The 20,346-nt window shown below is 32.4% G+C and overlaps 3 protein-coding genes across 6 annotated transcripts; 1 reads left to right on the top strand and 2 right to left on the bottom strand.

Moving 5' to 3' along the window:
• Positions 1–2,091: 2,091 nt before the first annotated feature.
• On the bottom strand, positions 2,092–6,716 carry LOC116030257 (pentatricopeptide repeat-containing protein At3g09060). 4 transcript variants are annotated; one of them, XM_031272449.1, is made up of 6 exons: positions 4,545–6,716; positions 4,001–4,065; positions 3,826–3,912; positions 3,447–3,545; positions 2,971–3,089; positions 2,092–2,747 (listed from the first exon to the last, which is right to left on the bottom strand). In XM_031272449.1, the coding sequence occupies exons 1-2, from the start codon at positions 6,646–6,648 to the stop codon at positions 4,028–4,030; spliced, it is 2,142 nt and encodes a 713-aa protein (XP_031128309.1). In that variant the 5' UTR covers positions 6,649–6,716; the 3' UTR covers positions 2,092–2,747; positions 2,971–3,089; positions 3,447–3,545; positions 3,826–3,912; positions 4,001–4,027. The 4 variants fall into 4 exon arrangements, with proteins under 4 accessions (XP_031128309.1, XP_031128307.1, XP_031128305.1 ...); XM_031272447.1 differs by having other exon boundaries at positions 2,092–3,089; positions 3,447–3,600; XM_031272445.1 differs by having other exon boundaries at positions 2,092–3,089.
• Positions 2,255–3,377, top strand: LOC116030258. The gene is made up of 2 exons (XM_031272450.1): positions 2,255–2,610; positions 2,716–3,377. The coding sequence occupies exons 1-2, from the start codon at positions 2,281–2,283 to the stop codon at positions 3,157–3,159; spliced, it is 774 nt and encodes a 257-aa protein (XP_031128310.1). The 5' UTR covers positions 2,255–2,280; the 3' UTR covers positions 3,160–3,377.
• A 1,020-nt stretch (positions 6,717–7,736) lies between the features above and the next one.
• LOC116028561 (proteasome subunit alpha type-4) lies at positions 7,737–9,890 on the bottom strand. Its single transcript, XM_031270307.1, has 2 exons — positions 9,712–9,890; positions 7,737–8,664 (listed from the first exon to the last, which is right to left on the bottom strand). Exon 2 carries the CDS (start codon positions 8,654–8,656, stop codon positions 7,910–7,912), a length of 747 nt encoding a protein of 248 aa, XP_031126167.1. The 5' UTR covers positions 8,657–8,664; positions 9,712–9,890; the 3' UTR covers positions 7,737–7,909.
• Positions 9,891–20,346: the final 10,456 nt, after the last annotated feature.

The following is a 20,346-nucleotide window of genomic DNA, read 5'->3' as shown; positions in this document are numbered from 1 at the left end:
CCAATAGTTGTTGTAACTTAAAATGGATCCTTCACACCTAATAACTCAATCCATTTTTCAACTTCTCACAACTTTAATTTTACATAATAATACTAATGAAGTCAATACATTCTCTTTTCTTCTTGAAGTGAGCAATGTCAACTATCATTACTTACCTAGCATGTATCAAGGTGTTCTCTCAACCTATCTAATTTCTACTCCATTGGGATTACTCCCCCTACACCAGCAAGTAATCTACCTTTGCTAGAATTTCTTGAATATCCCACTCAAGAAATGTAAGCACCTAAAGAAAGTAAACACCACCTCCAAGCATATTGAAGAGTCGATGAACAAATGAGGATGAATTGTTGTTAGGTAGAGCATGGCTCAACATTAGTAAAGATGTACTAGTTAGAAATGATAAAAGTGGTAACAACTTTTGGAACCACATTGTTGAATTTGATAACGAGTATCATCACCAACTTGAGCCAACAACAAGAAATAAATATGCATTGCAAAATCGTTGGGGGAGTCTAACTCATGTAGTTTCAAAATTCATTGGTTGTTTTGAACAAATTCTGTATCGAATGGAAAGTGGCTTAAATGAAGTTAATTTTAGAATAAAAAAATAAAATAAAATAAATAGAGCAACGCAATTATATCACAAAATTGAGAAAGAAAATTATCTATTTTTACATGCTTAGAGCATCCATAATATGGGTTATTTGAAGGTTTTTGGAATAGTAAATAGTGATGTGGAAGAAAGAGAAAGGGGCGGAGAGAGAATGTGTTTTGTTTTTCTGTAAAACTTGATTTTTTGAAACAGTGCATTAAAGCTGAAGGAGAGAGAAATAATCAATGCGGGCACGTGTTATACGCGTCAGAATTTTTTTTTGAAAAAAATTATATTTGTTTTTTTTTTCCTCTCCTATCATTTTCTCTTTCATAATCACACTTACAAAAACTCTTCAAAAATCGCAAAAAGACTTCACTATTAAAGATGCTCTTAGAAAGTGCTAAGGAATGAATAGAAGTAGCATAACCAAGATGGGAGGAATGTGGATGCGACTTTACCAGAGATAGAGGTCTAAAGAGAACAAAAAATATCGAGTTAGGAAAATACAAATCATCACCATAAAAAATATTTCCACAAGTAAAGTGGAAACCTGTTTGTGGGAGCGTCTACCACTCATCTTATGAAAAGTGACGATCCTAAAGTGAAAGAGAAAAGAAAATAATCACCAACATAGTCAATGAAATAAAAAAATACAAGTTAGTTGACTAGCAATGTTAAAATTAAATCTTATGAAATAGTACATGAAGTGACAAGAAGGGAGAAAAATATATTACTAATTTAGTATACATCAACTATGAATGAAAGTAAAAAAATAGTACAAATAAAAAAGTTATTAGACGAGTAAGTGTATGATAAATTTAATTTGTATGCATTGTATTTATAAATGAATGAAAAACTTGTGTAATTATTTATTAATATATTATTTATTTAAAACAGTTGAATACAAAAAATAAATAAAATTATTCATATTGCATGAATGTTTTTTAAAATGTAAAAACACAAAATAAAAATACAATAATAAATATTATTTTTAAACATTAATTTATATTAAATTTATAAAACAAAATAAATAAACATTTTACAAATAAAAAATTAAATTAAATTAAATTAAATTTTAAAAAAAAAAAAAAAAAAAAAACACACACACACACACACACAAAGGGCCCACGGCCACAATCAATCTTTTTTCACCAGCTATACCTCAGATTTAGTAAGTTCGCAATGGTTTCATACTGCAAAGATTTACATTACAGGCAGAGTAAAAAAAATTAAAGAAGAAAACTCCATGCCACTTTGCTAGTGATGAAATTTCAGGATAATGTTAGTCTTATAGGCTATCTCCTTTTGTCATTTTGAGCTCTACTTATATTTATATATGGAGTATGTTCGTTATGCCTAAAGTACAACTCTCAAAAAACAAGTAAAACATGTTAATATACAGGTTTAAATGCCGTGCACGCAGCATTTTAAAATATTCCCATTTTTTAAAATGAAATGGGTACCTAAAAAAAAAAAAACTGCACATAAGCTGAAAATTGGGGCCCACAAGCAAGACACTTTTTATTTGAATGATAAGAACAAACTAAGTTCCAGAACTCAAAATGGATAAGTTGTTAGAGGTTCAGAAAACTTCCATTTTACACCTGCAGGAGGACAGACTCTTCTTCCCCTACGACTCCATCTTTCTTTCCCAAACCTAAATCAATCAAAGTAGAAAAACAAAAATGATTTACCTCAAAGCAATACATTCCTCTTTCACTCTCACCCAGCATCCTCTTCTTCCCACAAGAGGCCACTTCAAGAGAAAGAACCCCATACTCTCATTCTGCAAGTCCAATGATTCTACAGATTCAGATGCTCCTCCTCCCGAAGGAGATGAGCGTAATCAGGAACTGCTTGCCAAAATTGCAATGCTTCAGACCCAGAAAGTTCGCCTGACTGACTACTTAGACGAAAGAGCAGCCTATCTGACCCAGTTTGCTGAAGAAGCTAATGCCGAGATGAATCAGATAGGAGAAAATGCCCTCAAAGAGCTTGATGAAGCTGGTGCAAGGGTCTGTGTCCGACTTCTTACTGTCTAGCAACTGTTTAGAAGTCCTGGGATTTACCGCTGGATGTTTCATCTCTTGATTTCTGAATTTGTTGGTTTTGTTGAGCAGATTATGGAAAATATCGAGAACCAGATGCAAGCCTTTGAAGAATCAGTAGAGGTGAACAAGCAGGAGATTGAAGAGAATGAAAGGCAGTTAGCAGACTTTGAAGGTCAAATAGAGAAGGATAGAAATGAAGGACTGTTCTTTAAGAATCTAATGCAAAGAAAACCTGTGGACAAAGCAAAAGCTAAGGAAGAGATGGAGAAAATTGGGAAGCTTAGTAGAGAGAGTGCAGGGTCAAAAACTCGAAGAAATATTTACCTGGCACTAATCTGCATAGTAGGAGTTGGAATTGTTGATGCCTTGATCACTTCACCCTCCAACTGGCAAAAATCCACAATTCTTGGGATAATTTTGGTAGGTTTACTTTCCCAGTATGTCTACGAACAAACAATGATATCAGAAACAGAAATAACTAGAAAACAGAAATCTGGAGAAGAGAAAAAGTAAATCCATTTTATTCCATATGAAGAGGTTTAAATACTATTCTCTTGTGAAATATGTATATAGAATGAGTTATAACCCCAAAATAGAATCTTATATTACTTGAGGCTAATACATCATGCCACTTCTCTTTTGCATCAGCAATTGTGTTTGGTAAGCCCACTGCTGCTACCAAAGCCATTGATATAACCGATGCTTTATATTAGTTATCTGACTTTCAAAAATGTATATTACATGTTCATACAGAAAACAGCACTTATAATTTGACCGAAGTACTATTTGATGTAGCTTACATATGTGTATACTGCCAAGTGCTCACAAGCAGATGGTAGTCAAGAATTCAAGCCCGTTTTCTCTCTAACAACAAAAAAGATTGCATACATCTTCCGTCCCTGCATGATGCAGGAGCCTTGCACATTAGGTTCAACCTTAATAGCATACACAACCCTGGAAAATCTTTTGCATGAATATGTTAGATGGTCCTAGTTTGCTACCTAAAACCAGAATTAGAAACGCTACTCCCACCCAAAAGTCTAGAACAAAAAGATAGTTAGATCCCTTGAAGCCGAAGCTTCCATATACTGTAATAAAACAATGACAGTTTTCAGTTGCCAGCAGTTCCATAAGAAGAAGTCCAAACTTTAGGATCAAAATAAACTAGCAGTGCCTTACCCTATTTAAAGAATATTCCCTTTGCATCAAAAGCACAATTCGATAACTGGAACATCTTTCATATCTTTACTTTGAATTCCTAGATTCCTGCACAAGAAATTTATGATACAGGGCATATAGTATAATGCATCCCCAACAGAATGCCAGATATATTAAAGGTTGTCAGGTTGAGTACCATAGAATATCACTTGAAGATGAGGATCTAGGGGGAACTGACTTCATGACCTTGATTTTCTAAAACTGCAAAAGTATTTAGACAACCATGTTAGGCCATCACATTAAAAGCAACGATCTAAAGAATACTATAGCCAATCAATATCAGCAGCACAAAATCATATAAACTTTAAAAATATTCTTCTATAGAAAAGCAGGCATCTAGTGGAAAGCCATGCATGATGAGCAGCATTTGCATAACAACTTAAAAAGGAGCAACACTCTGTTAATACAACATATCAGGATGCACACATTATGCCCACATATCAAAGCACAACGCAATTACAATCTAACAAATTGAAATTAACACCTAATGGTTACAAAAACTGTCAAGCATGAATAATAGAACAAATAGACACTCTCAATGAACTGTTAAGAAGAATAGTAAGAATGCAATGTATTGTTGTTGCCATGTAGTACAAACCCAGAAGAAATTTAAATGGGCAAACCAACTGTAGTTCTATAAATCTCAAATAAACAGACAAGTTTAGGAGAAGAAGACTTACTTTGCATGGTTGATAAATCAGCATTATCACATTGAATTTCACCATAAATAACAGCTCTGACGAGTATGTTCCATGTAATTACAGTTGGGAAGACATTCCTACTCAGAGCATCATTCAAGAACAAGTTGGCATCTGATATCCTATTGCAAAAAGAAAGCCCTTTAAGAGTAATATTGTAAGAAATGATATCAGGCTGAAATCCACCTCTGAGAATGCGAGCCCAAATTGCAGATGCATTTCGACTGTCCCTAGCTTTGTAAAATCCCTCCATAAGTGTGTTGAGAGTGACCAGATTGGGGGCACAGTTCCACTGGCTCATGTTAAGATACAGACGCAATGCTTGTTCAAGTTTTCCAGCAGAGCAGAACCCATGAATCATAATATTACCCATAGTTGTATCAGGCTTGATACCCCTGCTAAGAACTTGATTCCACAAGTTCAACGACATGTCTAACTTGTCAGTTTTGCAAAGACCATTGATTAACAAGCTATATGTTATAATGTCTGGCTTCCATCCTTTCTGAAGCATATCCTTAACAATGTCATAGGCTTCACCAAATTTTTCAGCATTGCATAAACCATGAACAAGGATGTTATAGGTCACTACATTGGTTAAGCAATTTTTATTGCCTAGTTCACCAAAAAATCTCATTGCGTCCTCAATCTTATTAGCTTGGATAAAGCCACTAATTAGTGCATTGCAAACAGCGGGATTTACTTTACTGCCACTTTTTCCCATATGATCGATAATAGCAGCTGCTTCACACAGTCTTCCTTCTGTGCATAACCCCTTAATGATAGCCGAATATAGATAAGAATCTGGCTCTCCTCTACTGTCATCAGCCTCCTTTAACACCTGTAGTGCCATGTTCACATTCGAATTTTTGCAAAGCCCATGAACCAAAATTCCATATGTCATAGAGTCAGCAACATACCCATTCTCCTTAAAGAGCTCCGAAACAGCAATTGCTTCCTCCACCATTCCTTTCTCAAACAACCCTTTCATAAATATATTATAACTAGAAACATTTCGACAATCTTCCCTTGCCATTAACTCCCACAACTCAAAACAATCTTTAATCTTCTTAAACTTGCAGTACCCATTAAGCAATGCATTATATATCACAACATCTGGTAATATCCCACTCTCAGTCATCTCCTTATAAAGCCTCTCGGCCCCATTGATATTCCCTGACTCACACAACCCATGGATTAATGAGCTATATGTAAAGACATCCATTTTCACCTTGTTTTTCTTCATCCTATCCCATAGTTCGACCGCCTCACTAAACCTCCCGCACCTAGACAACCCACTGATCATTACATTATAGCTAACCACATTTGGATATGAAGACTCACTTTGCAATAACCTATCCCATATCTTTTTAGCACCTCCCGAATCACCTTCTTTGAAAAGTCCATCCATTAAAATATTATAACACATGGCATCTGGTGTCACTCCTCTACTAAACATTTCATCGAACACCTCTAAGGCATCATTCAAATCACCATTCTTTACAAGCCCATTGATCAAAGTCCCATAACTATACACATCCGGCTTCAAGTTCCTCTCCCACATCAAATTTAAGATCTCTTTAGCCTGGACAAACTTCCGCCTCTTGCACGCAATTGTAATCAAAATATTGTACGTTTCAGAGTTGGGTGAAACCCGCATTGTCTCAAAGTGTCTGAAAAACAACTCCGCTTTGCCCAACTGATTCGAAACCACAAAAGCGTTGAGCATACTATTATAAGACCTAACCCCAGGTTGACACCCGAAAATCGCCTTCATATTTTGAAAAACCTCTACCGCTTTATCGACCATGGAGTTTTTCGAGTATGCTTTGATAACGGTTAGCGCTAAATCCTCGGACCACGGGCATTTCTGGGTCCGGATCATGTCGGTGATTCGAGTAATGTGGATAGCAAATCTTCGGTCGGAGGAGAGACGGCGGAGGATGTAATTAAAGACGGCGTCATTGTGAGCATAACCTGGATGCTGACTCGCTATATCGAAAAGGGCGAGTGCCGAGTTTGGGTTCTTCTCAGACTTTAGGAGTTTCAAGAGAGCTTTCGGGGAGAGCTTCTCCGGCAACTGGACCATGAGGTCGGATTTTCCGTTTTAGATTCCCGGCATGTTCAGGGTTTAAAGTACTGTAATTCTGGGAAGATTTCAGTTGAACACCCTGATGTTTCTACCAATAATAATTTGATCCTTGTTGTTTTCCAATATTTTGTCTAAATGCCCTAATTAGTAATTAATGTAGTTTTACGAATACTATTTACCTCACACTTTATATCGGATGTGGTACGTTTTGATGATAAAAGTGAAAGATTCATTTTTTCTTTCTTCCTCCCACAAAATTAAGATATAGGGCAATAGAACGGATATTAGATATCAACTCAACTGCCCTCTAATAGGGCAAGTTTGTGTGTATATATAGGTCCTTAATCAGGTGAGAACCATGTCCCAGGTGAGAACGTAAGGACAAATCCAAATCATTGATCTAGCAGATCTAACGGTTAAAATAAACAAAATTTTGTAATATTTATGAAAATGACCCCGCTCATTTTAAAAGTTTATAATATTTATGAAAATAACCTCGCTCATTTATTACTTGATTTCACGTGTGTGTGTGTGTGTGTGTGTGTGTATATATATATAAGACAACTTTAATCAAGTTAATTGGACAGTTGACTTGACGACCTATAATGTTTCATGTTCGGTAACCTAGATTAATTTGGTTGTTTGCCACTAAAATCACAAAATGACCTTGAGATAGTGACTACAGATTTTTCCATAAATCAAAATTAATATATAAAAATTCAAATTGGTTGCCAGATCAGATATTAAATATTGAATCCAACTCGATTTTGTGTTCACAGAAAGAGTAGTGAACAATGAAGGAAGAAGATACTTGAGTCACTAATGAAAGCCAAGCCACTTCCAAACGTTAACAACTTTTTGAAACATACATTCAAATCCAAGAATAGCATTATTATTGATGATTACTTCAATGTGTTCATCCCTCTGCGCATGAACAGGCAAACTAAAGTGCTGTCATCCTGGGAGTTCTAAACACTAGATATATATTTGTTCCATTTCAACTTCTCATTCCTGATTAGTCTAAACAGCAATCACTGCATGATTGTAAGAAAACTTCATAATCTAGCCTATATGATATGACAACATAGATAAGAGGCAACAAAGGAAATTGAACAGCAGTATTGCTGGGATAATCCGCATGACCAAACAAGTTCCGAAACATAATTGAACAGTACCTAATTCGCCATTGAACAATCCCGAGTTTAAAAAGAAGTACAAGCATGGTATGAGAAGAGAGTTAAAATCATATGAAGTGGTTTTAGGTCTCCACGGTGGGTTGGGTCAATCCAAGCTTCGCAAGCAATTTATTCAAGGACTCAGGTGAGTGCACTAGGTACTTAACTTTTCCATTAGAGAGGAATACCTCGGCCAATTCGAGCTTCTCTGAAGTAAGACTTGTGCTATCCATTGTCTTGCTAAGCACCTTGAGAGCGAGCTGAACAGCCTCCTCCCTCGTGATCTCATCCTTGTAATCCTGCTTTAGCATTGATTGTGCCGCTTGATTGTTTGCTCCGATTGCTGCAGCCTTCCATCCTCCATAGTTTCCGCTTGGGTCACTCATGTAGAGCTGGAAGCCATAGTTCTTATCCCATCCTGCAAAGAGAAAAGAAACTCCGAATGGACGGAGTCCACCGAACTGTGTGTAGCCTTGTTTAGTGTCACATAGAGACTGAACTAGCTGTTCTACAGGCATTGGTTCTTGGTAAGCATAAGTATATCGTTGAGCCTGGACCCTAGCAGTGTTAATAAGAATGTTGGCATCAGACATTATTCCTGCGACAGCACACGCCACATGGTCATCAATCTTGTACATCTTCTCAGTGGATGTTGATGTCTGAAGAAGCTTGGAAGTGACCTTCTTTTCACCAACCAACACAACTCCATCTTTAGATAATATGCCTATGGCACTGCCGGCATTTCCAATTGCCTCCATTGCATACTCAACCTGGTACAGACGACCTTCAGGAGAGAAGATAGTTGTACGGCTATCATACCTTCGCGACATTGTGAAATCTGACACAAAGGAACTTAAAAAGTTCAGCAGAAAGACTAGTTGCCAACGGGTCTTGTCATCTATGAGAATTGTAACAGTAAAACAATTATGAATTATTGCTTACCTGATTTGCAATGCTCAAAAGATATGTGCTTTATAAAACCAAGAAACATCAACTATGAAACTTCTCAACTTTTATAAATCCAAATTTCTATTAACTAGCAATCAACTCCTTTGACAACAGTAACTATAATACGTAAAATTTGAATGGTAATTAGGATTTAGCAAACACAAAGGCTGTAAAAAGAAATTCCCACAGTTTTACTGAAATTAATTCTCAACAGGGCAACCACATCTGCATACATTTAATCCATCAAAACTTACATTGACAAGGTGAGTTACACAGCGCAGGTACATAAGCATTCCCTTAAAACATGGCAATATCATCTATATCATTCTCAGATGATTAATTATAAAGTTAATTTTACCATTTTAATTCTCTTCTGTATATTTGCCAAACACTTAATTCCCTTAAAATTTCGCAATATCATCCATATGATTCTCAGATGATTAATTATAAAGTTAATTTTACCAATTTAATTATCTTCTGTATATTTAGCAAACAATTCAATCTTTTCCAACCTACGAATCAAAGGAATCCTCTAATTTAAACCACAAAAAATGTGAAAAATCATAAGAACAGAACGGACTCCTTCAATCCCCTTGTACTCTTCTGGTGTATTTTCCACCATTTTTCCACTTAGTTCATTAACTCCAAACGAACCTATCAAATACTCTCACGCCTTTAAGATTCTCATATCGCTAAAAGAAATTTAGAAAAGAATAGTATATTTCTTTCAAATTCTAATCTCCCAAGCCAGTAGTTAGATCAACACGGTTCTGTTCACCTTTACATTCAAAATCTAGCAATTTTGCAGGTACAATAAATTGAAAGATCGAACTTTCAGGAAATCAATCACTATACAGAAGAACATCAACAGGCAAAAAATAATTTTAACCCATAAATACGTTCAAGTATAGAGAGATAGAGACATTCAGAGATAAACCTGATGAGTTGCAGAGCACTGGATTTCTAGAATTGAGTGAGTCGACTCGGTTCAACTTAGCCTCCTTCAATCCCCATATATTTCTTCTTTGTATGTTTTTTTCCCAAGCTTTCTTCCCTGAAAAAGAGGACTGTAGAATGCAAACCAATACTCGGTATTTCTTATTTTGGATTTGTTTAGTGCTATCATGACTTCATTATTACATATACATTAGCTATAAACTATGATGTTCATTTGGCTAAATCTTTAGCATGAATTTGTGTTTCAATTGATACATTTTATACTAATGAGTTGTTATTAAGTATAAGGAGATCGCTAAAGAACTTCTAGTCTAGTGACACTCGGTGTCCCGATTTACATTTCTACATGGATGATGGGATCGAGTGAGTTCGAACCTTTGTGTTTCAATAGGTTGAGAAGTATTGAAATAAGCGTATTGAAAAATTTATTTAATTTTTTAAGGCAAATGTTGATACTTTGTGCTTCAATAGGTTGAAAAGTAAGCGTATTGAAAATTTTATTTAATTTTTTAAGGCAATTGTTGACTATTTGTGCTTCAATAGGTTGAGAAGTATTTAAATAAGCGTATTGAAAATTTTATTTAATCTTAATCTAACACGAATATTAAGAATCTCTTAAAATATTAATTGAGTATTGCTTCTCAATAATAAGTTTGAATTACAAATGTCTAAGTCACGATCTAATGTGACTCAACTCGTAATTTTATTATTATTATTATTATTATTATTGGAAGTGAAGGAAGGGCGAAGCGCGAAATATAAAATTACAAAGGAGATCAATCTCCCCGAGCACTTGGCACACCGACCACATCTCTCCTAACATAGGTAGCAATAGCTCCTGGAGTACAAGAAGGCAACATCAAGATATCAAAGTCATTGCCACAGTTCGTAGCGAGTCAATCGGCAATTTTATTTTTATTTTTAGTATTGTTAGTGTTACATTCTCAATGTTTATGTAATTTTCCCTTTATTTTATCTTCTTTATATTAAAAAAGTTATTGGAGAAAAAAGAATTAAAAATAAAAAATCTTACAATCCCATTTCCACTACTAGGAGGTCAATAGGGGAGAGCATTGAAATACTCTTGATTTTAGAGCCTCTTTTTTAGGGGTGGATGTGCATGGAGTTCGGACGGAACAAATTTGTAGAGTTTGTAGAATTTTTTAAATTACGTGCATACGTTGAAATTTATAGAATTTTCTAAAATATTTCTAAAATATTAGAGATTGTATAAAATTATAAGTATAATTTTATTGATAAAATCTTAATCGTTAGATTAAGTCGATTCCAACCATCTGATGAGGAGGTAAATTAGTAGAAATGGTAAATTAGTAGAAATAGCCCTCTTAGGGCCTTCCAAAATAAGCCCCAAGATAGCTATTCTACAGGTCCACCTCGTCATCATCGGATAGAGAATCGACTTAATCCTACATTTCAATTCTATGAATTCTAACTTATGCACATAATTTAAGAATATTCTATAAAGAACATACATTTCAGTTCTATGAATTCTAACTTATGGACATAAATTAAGAATATTTTACAAAGAACATCTAAGATTGTATTAAGCTTAGGCATTATTAAAAGGTATGCATTTTTAAATTTAACAAAGCAACGGTTTGAATGGGTTTTGAGTATAAAGAATTGCCGCGTTCTATCTTCATTTATTAGGGGATTTGGGTATAAAGAACTTCCCCATTCTATCATCATTTATTAGTTGGTCAAATCAATTATGAATATGTATATCATTAATTTTGCACAGTGAAGTAGTCATTTAGAAAAAGATCATTAAGATGATACATCCAATACAAATACAATCAAACACTTAAATCCATGTAATTTCACAAGTATTTGTATTTGTTCATATAAATTCATAAATTCAAATTAGTGAACATTTGATTGTACAACATATTTATCAAAAAACGCACCTCAAGCCTGCCCATCCAAAAATCGGATGGGCAATTTACACAATCTTTGAGACTTGAGGCTCCTTTATATAGGAGTCTAAGTCTCAACTTCCACTTTTCCCACATCAATGTAGGAAAAGTGGAAGAATAAGGGGTGGCTCCCCTTATTATTTCTTTCTTTAAAAAAAATTGTTTAATTTTCTTTTATAATAATAATTATTATTATTATATTATATAAAAAAAACTGCTAAAAATTATATAGTTTAAATGAAAATGAAGTCTGAAATGATATAAATAAGAAAAACAACGCTAAAATACTAAAAAGTACTCCTTCAAAAATACTAACTCGTTAAATATAATCCCAAAATTTTAATTACAAATAAGTCTATCAACTTCATATAATTCCACATCACTGTCAACATATTTATCATCCCCTTTCTCTTCAACTTCAGTTTCATCTACTCCTTCATGACTACTTTCAACCTCTCATTTTTTAACAACTCATTCACTTCCCCATCAAATGCCCAAACTTCTACCCCATTAAACAAATCTAGTTCATGTATGAACTCTGTGTCGGTTTTGATTGAGAATTTCATCATTTGTAGTGGTATCATTACATACATACATTCATGTAGTTGATAAGTTGAATTCACTCATAAAATGAAGTGAAGTGTAGTCTTTTTATTGAGAGGATTGAGAGCTAAAGGAAGGAATGGGGTCAGACACTCCTTTCCACCTTAAACCTTTGAATAAATCAAAGTCAGCTTTAATTTTGATTCACACTTTGCAATTTATTTTTCACAATATTAATCTCACTACACATTCAGTGCCAAAACTATCAATTTTTTGGCTTCACACACCAATATTTGATTTATGGAATAAATTTTGAAAGAATAAAAATATTATTCTATATAGAATAAGATTAATAAGCAATAGAATATAAAATTATAAAATATAGTGTATTTCGTTGCTTATTAATTCCATAACTCAAATGTGTTGTAAGTACTATTTTATTATTTTATAAAGTTCATGTATATCAAAACTAGTGTTGATAATATCAATTAAGGGTGAGCATAACTATCAAAAAATTAATCAAATTGATAACTGATAGCCAAGTGGACCAAAAATTCCTATTTTCAATGGGCTATCGTTATTAGATTTTTTTTAATTCAAATTTTCATTTAATTTGATATTAATCGGTTATGATTTATGAACGTTTAAAAACATTGATCACCGAATAACTGATAATATTTTAGCCCATCACTATGCCCAATGCCCTATCAATCCAATGAAATATTTTAGATGGGTTATGATGTTCAAAATTTCAGTAATCGATCAAAAACTGAATTTTAATTTTGTGTAGATTATTTAATCAGTTTTGATTGGTTATGAATATTACAAAAATATCTATCCGTTATTCAATTTTCGGTCAGTTATTCACTGGATGATGCCCCTATACGGATATATTGATGCAATACATAACAATAAAACTATAATTTAGCATTATAAATTTATAATACAATTATAATTATACCCAAGCTTACGTCAAACGTATTAGAATTAGGACTGGGCTTCCCTGACTGTTAAGCCGAAAAGGAAACTCAAGAGCACCCACAAATTTAATGGGCTGAATATGGGAATCTCATAAAAGTGAAAAGATGTTTGTGGGTTTTTGTTGAGCCCATACACCAAACAATTAAATCATTGGACTGTCATGTTTATTATTTATTAGTCAAACAAATTTCTTTACTGTTTTTTAAATAATTTTTTTTATTATTTTTTGTTTAATAGTACTTTTAATGTAATTTCTAAATGAAAAATGCTATTTGTCTCTACTGTCCCACATATGCCACTTACAAACTTGTCATTTCCTAATGTGACAAGTTTTAATAGATTTATTTTCGTTTTTTTTTTTTTTTTTTTAATCTCAACCAATTAAAACTTGCTATATTAAGGAGTTGAAAATGCAAGTTTGTGAGTGTAATGTAAGAGTATCTAGTATGTTCCTTTCTAACTATATAAATTTTGTATATTAATACTAAATCTAATATTATGAAATACTTAATTAAAAATAATTTCAGTTAAGTATCGTTAATCAAACCACATACATAAAAATAGGACGGATGAAGCATATTTTCTTAGGCATGATTAGCCTAGGCCACCACATATTATTGTGTGTGTTCGTGCATGTTATATCAAATAATTTAGTGTGCAAGTTTACATCTTAATCTTAAGCTAATCAGTCAAGTCAAACAAAATGCATCATTATTTCAACAATATTATCGAATAAATAGAGCATAATTCTTATACTAAAAAGTCACACGTTTAAATCTTATTAATATTTTTTATAATTAAGTTGTTACACAAAATCTTCCTATACATGTACACAACTGCAATCAATTATCATGTTCTAAAATCTATAATTATAAAATAATAATTCACTAGAAATTGTGAATCGAAGGCAAACAATTTTAAAATGGTGTAATAATATATGGGCGGCCATGGCTGGTTCAACGTCTAGCTGCCACCGGCCGCTAATTGAATTCGACCAAATTAAATGGGAAGTTGCCCGGATATTTATTTTGACTTTGTCAAAATAATAATAATAATAATAATAATAATAATAATAATAATAATGAAACACAATGATATTGTGAAATTTGTGTTTTGTAAAATTGCACACTTTTCTCTTTGCACTTTAAATTATAATTTATAATTTCACCATACTACATTATATAAGTTTAATAATATATAAAACCCTAATTAAGTTAGTTAATTCAACTATTAATTTGGTATTCATAAAGTTTTAAATTTGACTATTCATAGGAGTCACTTGTTGAACTTGTTAGTTGGAGTCAGTCACATCATTCAAAATCAATAGCTTAATTAGTTATTGGATCGTAGATTATGAAATGATATAGAATTGACTCTAACAGTTACAGTGTTTGAGATATAATAAATGCGATGGGTTCATCGTGATTCGTGAGTATTAGACGTTGATTCTCGCATTTAATAGGATGTTGTATCATCGAGTTAATTGGAATGTTGGGTGAAGTGAGAAAATTTTATTTTTTTGGATAAAATACGTAAGGATTATGGACAAGAAAGAAAGAAAGATGCTCATCATCATCACTAGAATAAAAGCGGTACAGTTTCGCCGCATTTATAATGAATGGTGTTCACACAACCGCAGATGTAGCTGGACGCCTGCACCCTTTGATCTGATCTAACCACCTTTCTCGTTGGAAATTTTCCCATTTTACGTATTGGTACTTGTTTTTTTTTTTTTTGGGTAAAAAAATTGTTAATGTTATTTCCATTTCTGATTGTTTCCTTCCAGAGTTCCAGGTCCATGGTCGTCCTTCTTCAAGCTCAACCGCCGTCAACTAACAGAAAACAGAGGATTAATGATGAATTAGGGGATTAGCCAACTTATTTAATCATGTACTGTTTACTGTGTTACCTAAAATTCACTTTTAACCTTACATTACTTTAAAATAATTAAAATGTTACAGATGGGGTTAAATAAACAATAATTTTTTGAGTATTAGTGACTCTATTATAATATAATATCTGTCGATGTATATTTTTTAACAGCTTATTAAGTACAAATAGTCAATTCCTCCATTGAAGTTTAAATTTGTGATTTCCATTTTGAAAAATATTGAGATACAAGTTAGTACTAAACAAATAAATAATAAATTAATAAATTAATTTTTACAGAAAAGAATGTGGGGCAGAGCGTGAGTGTGCGGACCGGTGGTAGTTGGGATATGTGAAGCGGCAATTGCATTACTATTAACTAACGACAAATTGTTTAAGTTGTTGTCACCGAACCTGGCCACGCCACTGCCACGTCTTGCCAACGTGTGCTCTTTGACCATTGGCGCGTGACACGTTTCATGGACGGAAATACCCCTCACTTACGTACACCCCCAGCATACGCCACAAAACTGACATGACCTTCCTAGGAAATGAATACCACTACTTTTTTGGATGACGGAAACCCCGCTACTCTTTCACATTCTAACAGGGCGTTTGGTTGGGAGAAGGAAATTAGTGGGGAAAAAAATTGTAATTCGGTGGAATTACAATTCAATGAATAAAGTAGGAATTGAAATTACAGTGTTTGGTATGCAGAAATAGGAGTACAGGGAATTGAAAGGTAATAAGCGACAAAATGACTAAAATGCCCTTATGTTGTGGTAGATGTTGTAGTAATAGTGGTAGTAATAATAGTAGTAGTAGTAATAATAATAATAATAATAATAATAATAATAAGTATAATAATAATAATAATAATAATAATTCTTTTAAAATAATAATAATAATAATAATAATAACAACAACAACAACAACAACAATAATAATAATAATAATTCTTTCAAAATAATAATAATAATAATTATTATTATTATTATTATTATTATTATTATTATTTCAAATTAAAAAAAAAAACAAAGAGTATGGGAGGAGGGTCAAAATTGTCTTTACACCAACAAATTGCCCCTCATCTCCACCGAATTGCAATTCATGGGGGGTACCCCATGAATTGCAATTCATCATTTGGAGGGAATTGCAATTATGCGGAATTGCAATTCCCTCCAACCAAACACTGTAGTTTGGGAATTCACTGAATTGAAATTCCCCCCAAACTACATCCAACCAAACAGGCCATAAGTAAATTTTACTCTTTATTGTAAACTAATAAAAGATTACAAAGAAATAAATCTGTTTATGTTATTCATAAGTAATTGATTTAAATTAAAAGGATAATAATTTGAATCCGTGATCTTATGATTACAAGTTTGTATTTCTTTCCATTGGAAAAAAAATTGTAGAAATAATTTTTAATTATTATTTTTAGGAAAAAATAAATTCTTTTTAAAAATAAACAAAATAATGTGAAAAAAATCTTATTTTTAAAAAATAATCAAGAATAAAATTTAATTGATCTTGAATTTAAAAGTTAAAAGTACATGAAGAAATAATAACGGTCCACACCTTAAAGGAGTAGTTACGAGATTTCATCATCATCTCCTACAAACAATAGTCAAATGGCAAATATGTAAATTAATTCACTTTGTTATTATATCCCCTTAGTTATATATTCTCATATTTCCTAATATTAAATTTATAGTTTTCACAGGTTTGTGGAATAATCTTATATACATACATTCAAGAGATATGCATGGCATATATATTTATCTAAATTCAAGTATATCCATTGCAATACTTTTGCATGTCTATCCATTTACTTAAGGTTATCCAACTGCAATGTGGCATATTCAGTATTGATTCAGAATGGTTTCCCATGTCTTTCAACTTCTTGCTTTAATCATGTCTGGTGTATTTACACCATTCTCTTACGTGTATTCATCATCGATCTCAGCATAATAAATTTTTGTATCGAGACACAAATTGAATTAGTCAACTAACATAAAATGAATTTAGAAATTTTACTTTAGTAACAATTGTAGGATAAAATTGAATTTTTGAAAAAAAAAAAATTGTTACATTTTTAAAAACTAAATTTCTACCTATACTGATTAGCTAAAAAAATATTTTCCTTTATCGATAGTACATAAAACCGTACAATTTTAGATCCCATATAGTCATGTTATATGTTTTCTTTTCCTACCTTGGCAGCATGATACAGTATGATTACAATAAGTAAATAAAAAAAGTACTCCTTAAATACCCCTTAACGTGCATCACATGCACATGTGTTCGGTCCATAATTTGAATCGTGCCCAAGAGACAACTTTATAGAATCTTAATAAAATATTTTAAATTTGATCTTTAAAAAGTTTATAGAAAAGTTTACGATCACACTTTGAGTGAAGTTAGTTTTGTAACTCTAATTTACAAATAATCACAAGAAGGTAAATCGACACACTTTTAAATGTATTTATATTAGTATAAACTCATTTATTTTTAATGTATTAAATGCTACTTCAAAAATTTTCCAAAGCATCATTTCCTCAACTTCATTAATATATACCGGAGTATTAAGAATTAAATTTTCATTTACCTATTATTATTTTAAAACTATAAATATACACAACTCATCTCATTAATAGAGAAAACCTGAGTAGAAAAAACATATAAAGAGAACCTTAATATACTTTAACTCAACCCTAATCAATAATAGATCCCACATAAAACATTTCATATTCACATGTGATTTAGTGTCAATTTTCTAACACTATTAAAGCTGGATTTGAGGACATAGGGAATACGGAGTAGGACCACTCTCCTATATATTAAATAAAGTAAAATCATTATTGGTGCGTGGAATAAATTGTGCTCGATGGGGTATGCGAATATTTCAAATGCTTACCACAAAATTTTTTTTGATACATTAGGTATTTTAAAATTTATAATAGACCAATATGATGAAATGATATCCGTTTTTTAGAATTCCATGCTAAGATAATATTATATAGATCATGAGAGTTAGAATCACGTGTAATCAGCATATTTGTAATAAAATAATTACATCTAGCTTAAGAATCATTATAAGATTGCACCGAGCTAGCCAAATATCTATTTGTATTACTCAATACAACATTACATTCTCGGCTCTACTGGTTGCATCGAGCTAGCTAGTCTTCTTCCTCATTCACAATTATTACCATTTTCATACATTCATCACTAAGCTTCAACCTACAATTATATATATATATTGCGATGGTAGGGTTGATTTTAACACCAACAAATACTTTTTAAAATTCCAACATGGTATGACGTTGAAAGTTTGTTGGCGTATTATGGGATTTTTGCTGGCGTGTTTTTTGTGGTTTACAAATTTTAAAAATTTGTAAAAATATATATATAATTATAAGGTATCAGATGTAGGAGTAGGACAATTGTCTAACTTTTTTTTGGGGGGCATACTGTGTGCATAAACAAAATCTTTATAAAATATCTCTTCATGGATGTTGGTTGTTGATTAAATTTCACAATCCACCAAATACCAAATAGTTCAATTCTCAATGTACTAATTAATTTGCCGGGAAGCAAGCCAAAATTATATTTTTTAATAAAAATATTTGTGACATATTGGTAAATAAAAATATTTTATATTATTTATCTATTTTCTCGATGTAATTCTATGTGTTGGATAACAAATTAACAATGAAAGTATTTCCGTTCTTATTTGATAAATGATTTTTTGACATATCTTTTAATTTTTTAAAAAATATTATTATTAACTTTACCTATTTGACCCTAAAGTGGATATATTTGGTAAATAGGTTTTAAAGCTAATTTCTTGAACTTAAAAAGTTAATTTTGAAAGAGCTACTTGGCACAACGTTTCATTTTGATTTTTGAAAAAAAATAATATTAAATTCCTCTAATACCCATAATTCTATTCTCAAATTTATGATCTTCTCTTCATTTTTTTTTGTATTTTTTTAAAAATATACATGTTATTTTATTTTAAATTTGTATGTGCTTGTTTATGAAATATAGTGACAAAGAATAAATTTATATTAAATGTTCTTTATTTTTATTTTATTATTATAGAGAATAAAATTTAAAAGACTTTTTAGTTTATATCTAATTACTATATAATTAATAAATTAAATTGCTGTCATAAAACAATGAGCAAATTACAATTTTAATAGTCAACTACTGTGGCATTGTCACATTTAGTTATATTCTTTTAATTTTGTCTTATTACATCTTCTTTTATTTGCTTGCCACAATTGGTATTCCATTTGAATTTTTGTTATTTCATTACATAATAAAGATAAATAACATGTAATTTTAACATTTGATCGAGTTTCTTTTACCAACATGCATGTAATTTCTCTCCATGTCTTATAAACGAACTCTTTTAATTAGATGATTAAATTACATGTTAGTTATTTATTAAATGGTGAATTAATAAAATCTTAAAAGGATGACTAACTGTGGCAACAAAATAAAGTCAATGATGCAATGTAACAAAATTAAGGGTGTGTTTGAAAACCCGAAAAATGATTTCTGAAAATCATTTTCCGGGTTTTTGGTGTTTGGGAAGAGCAGGAAAAATATGGTCAAAGGAAAATAACACATTAGTCAATGGAAAATGAGCCTCTTTTGGGGGAAAATGACTTCCCATTTTATTTTTGGGAAGTCATTTTTCCAACACGCCTGAGCCTCTCTTCACATGTTGCCCTTACTCCACTTCCACCTCTTCTGCTCTCACGCCTCTTCCTCCAGTCTCTCCGAGATCATCGCCGACGTTTCTTTCTTTGCAGCCTCCACCCGTCGAAAAGTCGCCGGCTAGGCAGCAACATGCGAAACATCCATCGACGTCCGATCAATGATTTGAGCATCAGGGCCTGACCGTAGAGAGGGGACGACTCCACCCCTGCCCTCCGATCCTGGATTTGACGGTTGGATCGCCGGCCATGGACGAAGCTCGTCCGAATTACGAGAAATCGCAATTGGCCCCGACCTTCAATCTGACAATGGCGATCAGTCAGAGGTTGCTGGATGAAGGCTTCAGAATGCCGCAAAGGAGGATCGCCACCGAAGAAAGTACGTAGCCCTTCTGTTTGAGACCGCCGGAAGTATGGCCGCCAGCGCAAAAAATTATGGCCAAATGAAGTTTTACGAAGAAAGTAGCGATTAATGTCTCTCATTTCACTGCCTTTTTTTTTTCTTTTGTTTTCAAACAATTTTTCAGTGCATTTTATTTATTCTTTTGCTTT

Source organism: Ipomoea triloba, chromosome 9 (assembly GCF_003576645.1).
Source record: "Ipomoea triloba cultivar NCNSP0323 chromosome 9, ASM357664v1".
In the NCBI taxonomy this organism is placed as follows: Eukaryota; Viridiplantae; Streptophyta; class Magnoliopsida; order Solanales; family Convolvulaceae; genus Ipomoea; species Ipomoea triloba.
The sequence above is the reverse complement of the archived record's forward strand: the minus strand, read 5'-3'. Positions and strand labels throughout refer to the sequence as shown.